This window comes from Mytilus trossulus, chromosome 3 (genome assembly GCF_036588685.1).
Source record: "Mytilus trossulus isolate FHL-02 chromosome 3, PNRI_Mtr1.1.1.hap1, whole genome shotgun sequence".
NCBI lineage: Eukaryota > Metazoa > Mollusca > Bivalvia > Mytilida > Mytilidae > Mytilus > Mytilus trossulus.
In genome coordinates, this window is record NC_086375.1 from 82,590,849 (window position 1) to 82,601,008 (window position 10,160).

Sequence of the window (10,160 nt, forward strand, 5' to 3'; positions counted from 1 at the left end):
TCATTTGTTCATATTTAAAAGATTATTACTTTTTTTAATAACTTGCTTCCACGAAGCAATTCGCCGACATTTTTTTCGTATGCAAACTGATCTTAGCGCAGATTGTAAATGTTAAACACGTGCTCAATATACATGTTTTTTGTTGATTGTTTACTACAAGGTGACAATCGGTAAACTACGGCTTCAAAAGACGACGATTAAATAGCTGTCATGTTTTCACCTCATAACAGAAAGATATAAAAAAAATTAACTATTATAAGATGCATTTCTGAAAAAAAATTATAAAATCGTGCTCAGAAGACTCTGTTTATGATATATACATGCATTGGTTCAGGAATTGGATATACATTATTTTTCACCAGTCACTCGTTTCATATGACTTTAAGCTTTACATTAGTTTATACGTTTTATTGTGTATAATAAGCAATTAAACATTTGAAACACACTGGAATATTTTTTTGAGAATTCTCGCAAAGTCGTTTAGGTATTGTTTTTCGTAAATTTGATTTACGGGGTTATAGATTTCGGATGTCCTAGTAAATGCAATCGGTGTAATAAAGATAACCTAGTTATATTTGTTTACTCTGTTTATTTAAATTTATTGTTTTATTCATCAATTCAAATCCAACATTTAAAAATTCTATTAATATAACGTTTTTCCGTTTCCAATCCCTTAAAACTAAGGATAACATAAACAATATATCAACGAACAAATCATACACGCCAGAATTTTTTATCATTTGTTTGAAAAAATTCCATTTTCGCTTTTTTTGGCATATTTCCTTTGATCTTCTTTTGTTATAATTTTTCATATTATGCTTCTCGCTTGAGTTGGAAAACCATCGCCAGAAGGCTAAGGAGGCTCGTAGCGTTTCTAATGAAATTGACATGAAATTGACAACGTCGTCATAGGTAAAATATCGATAACCAGATTATCATTGGTCATCTCAACTCCATTGCTTTTCTCAATATCGTCGTCCCGGCTGAAGCGAAAAAATCAATCTCGTTGAGATGATGAACGATAATCTATAAATGTTTCCATTTTCGTTTCATGTGCACACATAGAAACGAACGATATATCAACACATTTAATGCCTACTGTTGAAGGTTATCAATGTACCATGCGTAAATGTTTGTTGTTAAATATTTAGCAAGTTCAATGTCTATAGTAAAATAAATGATTAAAAATACATTTTCCGCTTTAATGTTTGACAAATTTAAATCGTTGGAATGTCCATGATAGCTATTTTTAGATGTTTGTCATATACCATTCATCCGGCAAAATTTGAAATAGGACAAATGTAATACTGTTAGAAAGAAAAGGATCCGTAAGTAAATTATTTAATAATATTATCATAATACGTTAACAAATATAATAATAATAGTAATAATAATAATAATAATAACACACATTTTTTAACAGTTATTAAAACATGTCATAACCACAAAAAAGTATGTACTTTCTGTATAGGTTATTGAGTATTTCTTTGTTTGAGGATTTTCAGTTCGTCACTGTTTCACACACTTTCATGTTTGATCAAATATCCACCGATGTGTTGTCCAAAGTGATAATAACAATTTTAGGATAATATATAATAAAATCAGACCTTTTCTGACGACATGTTTGATGACGATTCTTTTGATATTGTGGAATATTCATTTTTATCTAGGAAACCAAGGTTTATTATTTTAATGTGATGGTTCTCTTCTTAATGTTTGTTTTAAAGAACAACCGTAACTACTGTCATACAAATGAGAGGTTTAGCTAGCAATACAAACAAGGTTCAATCCACTGTTTTCTACATACAAAAATACCTGTCCAAGTCAGCTATATAACAGTTGTTGTCCATTCGTTTGAAGTGTTGGAGCTTTTGATTTTTGCCGTTTGATTAGGGCATTTCCGTTTAGACTTTTTTTTGAAGTTCAGTATTTTTGAGATTTAACTTTTTACTACAATACGATCATTTACTTATTATTTTTTTAAAGGGACCAATATTATACACGTATAAAATCATATATAGCATTAATTCTCATTCTCTTATCAACAGAAAATGAGACTGTCATCAAAGTGAGAGGGTTAACGCTATAAAACCAGGTTTAATCCACCATTTTCTACATTTGAAAATGCCTGTACCTAGTCAGGAATATGACAGTTCTTGTCCATTCGGTTTTGATGTGTTTCATTATTTGATTTTGCCATGTGATTATGGACTTTCCGATTAGATTTTCATCTTACTTCAGTATTATTGTGACTTTACTTTTTAGTATATAGAAAAAATACTTAGTTATCCGGTTGAATGATTTTATTCCTACCACAATAAATTTTGTTTATAAATTTAAACAAAGCAATTATTATTTTGTTCAGAATGAAGTTTTTATAAAACAAAGCATTTATTGTTCTGTTCACAATCACAATGAAGTTTAAATGAAGCAAAGCAATTTTTTTTTTAATTGAAATGAATACTTAGCACTTTATCATGCAGGACGGAAATAGATGAACGATTGTGTGTATCTATTTATAACCTTTCAATTTAAATGCAAATTGTTTTAAAAATAACTTTTTTTGCATGCATGTAAGGCAATATGAATAAAAAGTATAGAATTAAAAAAACAAAGATTTTCCTGTTGTTAATCAATATACTCCTCTGTAAAATATTTCCTATCTGTGCTGTTTCCATATCTAAACATAATCGTATACCTCTATTTTTATTTATCACAGGAAGAAGGAAAAGTAAAAAGTCTGTCTTCTGTTCTATTCTATTCGTTTTTGAATAATTTGACAAAAATCTTCTTTGTTAAAGTCCTGTGTATTTTTAAAATATGTCCTCAAGTGAAGAAAATTGCTCCAATCAATATTCAGAGAATTCTGCTTATTGTACAGTTGTAAATTGTAAAACGAATATGGATACAAACGGATATGCTGAAGACAAACTTTTACCATTACCGTTCTCAACCAAAGATCACCATAAAACCATTCTATCCTATCACAAACTGAAGATAAGTTTCATGTGTATGTTGATTCTGAATGCCTTACTGTTAGTGGTGGTGGTAATCTGTATGCTGATGATTGTACCAAATATCTCAACAATGGACGATAAAACACCGCCACATACTTCAGATAAATTACAGGATCACGTGACATGTCTATCAATAAAGAATAAGCTTAACAGACTCTACAGAAACGGTCAAATGGTAGAGAATGTGAAAGATGACGATAAATGTTCTATGGAAGATCTGATGGACTCATTCGTCCAAGTAAGTATGTCAGTGGTTGTAAATGTTCTATGGAAGATCTGATGGACTCATTCGTTCAAGTAAGTATGTCAGTGGTTGTAAATGTTCTATGGAAGATCTCATGGACTCATTCGTCCAAGTAAGTATGTCAGTGGTTGTAAATGTTCTATGGAAGATCTGATGGACTCATTCGTCCAAGTAAGTATGTCAGTGGTTGTAAATGTTCTATGGAAGATCTCATGGACTCATTCGTCCAAGTAAGTATGTCAGTGGTTGTAAATGTTCTATGGAAGATCTGATGGACTCATTCGTCCAAGTAAGTATGTCAGTGGTTGTAAATGTTCTATGGAAGATCTGATGGACTCATTCGTTCAAGTAAGTATGTCAGTGGTTGTAAATGTTCTATGGAAGATCTCATGGACTCATTCGTCCAAGTAAGTATGTCAGTGGTTGTAAATGTTCTTTGGAAGATCTGATGGACTCATTCGTCCAAGTAAGTATGTCAGTGGCGATAAATATTCTATGGCAGATCTCATAGACTCCTTCATCCAAGTAAGTATGTCAGTGGTTGTAAATGTTCTATTTCAGTTGCGATAAATGTTCGATGGCAGATCTCATTGACTCCTTCATCCAAGTAAGTATACCAGTGGTTGTAAATGTTCTATTTCAGTTGCGATAAATGTTCGATGGCAGATCTCATTGACTCCTTCATCCGAGTAAGTATACCAGTGGTTGTAAATGTTCTATGTCAGTGGCGATAAATGTTCGATGGCAGATCTCATTGACTCCTTCATCCAAGTAAGTATACCAGTGGTTGTAATCATGCTTAATGGGAAAAAAAGTAAGAAGATATGATTTGTATAAACTTCCATTGGCAGATCTACATTACTCCTTTGTTTAAGTTAGTAAGCTATTCGCTGTATAAATGTTATATGTAACTAGACGACTTAATATATAGTGTCCAGTTGTTAACATCTACATCATGTGGTCCCTGGTGAACTGTCTTATTACCAATTATATCACATATTTTTATTTTTTGATATGGAAGATCTATCATACTCTTTTTTACAAGTAAATGGCCCATTAATTGATTAACATACATGTTATGGTAAAAGTAATAATAATTGTCTTTATAACTAATATAAAAGGTTTTGATTTTCTATGTAATATAAAACATAAAGAAAACTGTTAATACATTATACGAAGATCGCCATTGTAGTTGTTGGTGTGGTATTTTTCATATCTAATTTCATTGTGGTGCATTTTGGGCTGTTTTTGTCTCTCTGCCTATTCTTTCAGCCATGGTGTTGTCCTACATCCTTTTTTGATTGCTCTTTGGCCTGGTTCCTCCAAACCTTTACTTCATGCGCAGAGATAATCGTATAGAAAAAGTTACTGTAAGTCTAGCTATGATTTTATTTCTATTTTAGCATGTCGAAGATGTAATGCAAAAGAATAAATCACTGGGTAAGTTCAACACATTGACGTAGCCGCTCGATGACTATGTTTGATATTATTTGAAGTTAGTACTTCTTTCTAAAGAACTATCTGCTGTCGTCTAGGTTAATCATCGTTAATGAAACATTGTGTTCCGTTGAATGGTTTTACCACGAAAGAACTACCACAACAATACAAACCATACACGTAAAAGAGGTGATTAGGATAAAGGGTACAATACATGCATTGTATGTACGCACTAGATTATCTGAAAACAAATCACCACAGCAACACTGATAATTTACAACAGATTGGGGATCAATTGAATTCTTGATCCATGAAATAAGAGGACCATTTTATTGGCTGTAAAAACTCTTATACATTGTCTTTAGAAAATAATACAGAATTCAAATAAAAAAAAATCTAAAATAAAATGAAGTAGAACAAACTGCAATAAATACAATAATAAATTCAAACACAACATTTTTTTCTAAATTTCAATTTACAAATTGTGTGTTTATCTGTTACAGATTCTGCTGCATTCCATTTAGTGACAAATAACACCTATACGGACAGATGCCAAGACAGCAGTAAGTTGCTTTTTTTGTGTACATGATAATAGACATCATATATTTATGTCAAGTTCGTACGGCTTCTTTAAGAACGACAAGGCCATACACCATACAGTTGCTGGTATTATAGGATACAATCATATGAAAATAAGAAGATGTAGTTTGATTGCTAATGAGACAACTATCAACCAGGGACAAAATGATGCAATTATAGGTCTAAACAGTTACAACCGAGGACCAAATGGTGCGTTTACAGGGCTACATAAGTATCAACCAAGGACCAAATGATGCAATTATAGGTCTAAATAAGTATCAACCAAGGACCAAATGATGCAATTATAGGTCTAAATAAGTATCAACCAAGGACCAAATGATGCAATTATAGGTCTAAATAAGTATCAACCAAGGACCAAATGATGCATTTACAGGGCTAAAAAAGTATCAACCAAGGACCAAATAATGCATTTATAGGTCTAAATAAGTATCAACCAAGGACCAAATGATGAATTTACAGGGCTAAATAAGTATCAACCAAGGACCAAATAATGCAATTATGGGTCTTAATGAATATAAATGTAATTCACTAAATCAGTCGTACATTCGTGTCTATGTTGACATATTCACAAGCTTGAAAAAACATTTCAATCTGTATCTGTAAGCTTTCGTGAACATCTCAGTATGAGTTTATGTATGGATCTTTTACTTTTTACGTTTTACAGAAACATTACATTGCTTGAAGAATTGGAAACTATCAATGAACACAACTAAAATCTCCGTGAAAGATGAAATTATAGAAGTACCTTCCAGTGGGCCATATTTCTTGTACAGTCGTGTTGTAATTAATGCCAAGGTTAACAGTCATGTGAATGATATGGAAACAATCACCCATTCCATCCGATCTAGTAACACAGGACACCATTTCTCTGACGTCGAAACAAGTATGGTTAAATGTGGTGTCATAAAGAATACAATGAGCCATATCAGTAACATTGAGAAGATACAGTACCTAGAGCAAGGCACTCAAATTAAAGTAGCTCTAGACTTTCCAAAAGACATTATAATGCAACCCTCGGTTAATTCAGGTGCGTTTGGAATGTTTAAACTTTGAAACTATTTGAAAGCAGGGAGAATGTTAGAAAGAGCTCCTATATTACCCATTGAATTCGAGAAATCTATTGCTTGTATAAAGCTAAAAGATCTACGTAATGTCCAACAAAGAGATTTTATACCATTAACATTTAAATATGAGCCAAAGTCTTACCCCAAATACGTACTTTTCATATTTATATTGTATGAGAATGAATACGGGGACACAATATAATTTTTAGGGTAAGGTATTAGCTCATATCAAATGTTGACAAAAAGTGTCTTTTGTGTGACATCAAAATTGACAATTTTGTCAATATAGCTTTTCCATAACATATATGACTTGAAGACATGATGATCGGTAATAATACCGTGATCAGATGGGTTGATAAGTGTTACTTTGCTAAACGTTCACCGGAAAATAGTTCAAGCATTTTCAGGTCGAGAACACATAAACAATGGATACAATATGTGGGAAGTGAAAAGTGTCTCTCGACCAGGATAGAGGCCGAGAAGTATGCACTGTTACTGAAAAAATGAGGGTATGTTTCTCAGGGATAGATATTATCATTTAGAAAAGTGCCCTTTAACATCGGGTGTATCGTCCCTATTCCAAACAGTCGTCATGGCTGCGTACTGAAACATTCCGCGCAGCCAGAGCGGGTTATGTCCAATTCACGACCGTTTGATTAAAACTATATGATCAAAATTGCATTCTAATCAATGACTTCTACATATATAATTTCGTTTTACGTGTCATTGAATGTTTGCCGAAATCGTTTGAAACAAGTTATATTGTGTAAATAAGATATATGACATTTGTACGTAAAGCTTTTGCAGGCAGCTGACATAACATCATGTACTCTTTTTTTATCACAACAGCATGAGACTATCGTGTATTTAAATTTGTGTGATGCGATAACACTTTGTACATCATGGTTTTATTGTGAGGTATTTGTTTTACTGCTATGAAGTCGCAGTTATCAAGACTAGGACTTTGTATCAACAGGTTACTAAAGAAAGTATTTAGAGAGTTAAAATCAGGACTTGCTGGCATTGTTGATAAAGCTGGATAACGTTTTAGTCGTGTTGGTATAAAATAGTTACCATATATTGTATATTGTACACGAGTAAAACTTGTTTATAATAGCTCACAACAGATTGGATAACATTGATAACCTCTAAAACTCTGATGTCGGTTGTTTTAGTCCAATATGAGCATGTTTCATTGACCAATGATACCCCACATATCCTCCATCCGAATATCGAAAAATTACATATGTAGCTTTCATCATATTTTCATAAATGAAGTCAATTAAACAGATCTTGCTCAATAAACATGTCCTTTAACGGTATCTTAATTATATAAAGTGATGGATATGAAGAAAAATATAAGAAACAAAATCCAGCATGAAATAAATAAATAAATAAATAAATAAATAATCTTTATTTCAAGAGGATGATCCCATTAGTTAAAACTAATCTTCCTGAGAGTCCTCAAAATAATAATAACATAGTTATAAGTACAAACAGTATAATAAAGTTATATTATACACAATATACAATTGTATTGAGATAATAATGAAAATGCATATTAATTTGCACAATTGATGAAAAATTTGTAACATTTTGTTTTAAAAGATACAAGTGTATCACTCATTTTGATTTCATTTGGTAAACTGTTCCATATTTGAGAACCTGAATTTGTAAATGTTTTCTTTAAAAAAATTGTTTTTGGTTTTGGAAGATTTAATAGTTTTTCATCAGCTGAACGTAAGTTATAGTTTTGATTATTAGTAAAATGAAAATTTTCTTCTAAATAGTTAGGAACCATGCCATTAACTGATTTAAATACAAGTATTGCCTTTTGGTATTGAATTCGTTTTTCCACATTTAACCAGTGTAAACTTTTAAACAATAAACTGGATGATGTCATTATGTCAGCTTCTACTATAACCCTAGCAGATTTCTTTAATAATTTATTAAGTTTATTTATTCCACTTTCACAACAACTTCCCCATATATTGCAACAATAATCAAATAATGGCAGAATATAAGCATTAAAATAGATAATACGTATATGCATAGGTAAATATTTTCTTATCTTTTGTAATAAGTTGATTCTATTTGATATAGTAATTGACATTTTATCTATTTGCTGATTCTAATTTAAGTTTTTGTCAATATATAAACCAAGTAGTTTTTCACAATCTACATGAAGCCGTCACAACGTTTATTTTGTCGTCTTGGATCTCTATCAACGCTTCATGTTAACCCTTGTTGGTTGCTACTGAAAAACGGAATGCACCGACTGCTCTTATTTTCGTATCATTGAACCGTAACTGTAGCTAGCAAGAACTTAATAATCTTAATACTTTTAATCGTTCTCTGTAGATGGATTTTTTAGAAAACGCAATTTGAAGTGAATGTTTATTTTTAGACGTACAACAAATGTTATGTTCAATGAGGCATTTTATAAGTTATAGTTGACAGTATTTTTGGATTTATATTATCTGCATAGATTAAGGTGCATTTCAATGATTTTTTTATGTACATTATTGCATAATATATTTTATTCATAAATTGTAGATTCCTTCATTTCTCTTGTATCAAAAAAGGTAATTTCCCTATGAATGATGTTTTCGTTGAATCTGTATATAAATAGACACTTCCTTTTGTGTATTCTAAAATGAGATCAAAATATTAATACCTGGAGTAACATTACCTGTATCTGTTCCAATAATCAGACCACTGGGACAGATAATATCGAAACAAATTTAAAATGACTCACCGGAAAAGTTTTACTTAGATGTACTCGTACTGAGAAGTTTGTATTTTTAAAGAATCCAATCATACTTGTGTATGGACGTAAAGTAATTTTCAGTTTTTATTAAAGAGATACGATAAAATAAAATATATAAACATAAAATAAAATGTCGTCAAATTGAGGCCAACAATCAAAGCACAGATAGATAATTTGATTTTCAAAGTCTGCAAGTACCACATGAGATTAATATATTACTAAGTTACTATATCATGTAAATATATGTTTTGTTTTATAATTATTAACTCTATAATTCATGTTTCATACGCTTTTCAAGTTGACTTTATTTCCTTGATTTACATGTATGTATTTAGTTGAATTTTCTATAGTACTTTTAAAATTCACAAAACTAACAGCCAATGATTGTTTGTAATTAGAACCTGTTACTATATATAGTTGCAGTACTTAAAATAAAACCAGACAACTTTATCTCGGGAAATCTCTGTAAGCATATGATTTTTCCCTGAGAAGGTAAATAAAGGTCTGTGATGAAAACTTGCTTCTGGTTCAAGTACATAACTAAGTGCAAATTAATTCAACGACGTGTGTTATGCATTACTATAATATATATTCCTATGAATCTATTATGTCATATATATTTCTGCCGCACGTTCAAGTTGTACTGCACCGAGTGACACGTACTGTAATCTTATCTTGGTGCTTTAAATCTGTTTTAACTACCTGTAAAACAGCTTTCTATGTAGAAAACAAAGAGAAAACACACTGATTACCTGAAGATTATGATTCAGAAAGACATTGTGGTTTGACGTGAAAACTGTTATACCTATTCCGGTGTGGTTTGTGGCGACGAAAGATTTTTATGTACTTCCATCACTAAAGTTTTTTAATGCTATCTTATAAGGTTATTATAATACGCCGTTTTTATCAGTATTAAATAAAAGATTTTAAATCAAATAATGTACAGAATAGAAATAAATATTTTATATAGATTTCTTTGTTGAATAAAAATGCAATATTTACCGATTTACATCAATATCCTTCATTGA

At 31.1% G+C, this 10,160-nt stretch overlaps 1 protein-coding gene across 1 annotated transcript; it reads left to right on the top strand.

The window, feature by feature from the left end:
• Positions 1-1,247: 1,247 nt before the first annotated feature.
• LOC134712631 (uncharacterized) lies at positions 1,248-10,133 on the top strand. Its single transcript, XM_063574366.1, has 5 exons — positions 1,248-1,328; positions 2,720-3,255; positions 4,665-4,701; positions 5,202-5,261; positions 5,963-10,133. The coding sequence occupies exons 2-5, from the start codon at positions 2,821-2,823 to the stop codon at positions 6,349-6,351; spliced, it is 921 nt and encodes a 306-aa protein (XP_063430436.1). The 5' UTR covers positions 1,248-1,328; positions 2,720-2,820; the 3' UTR covers positions 6,352-10,133.
• The last annotated feature ends 27 nt before the right edge of the window (positions 10,134-10,160 follow it).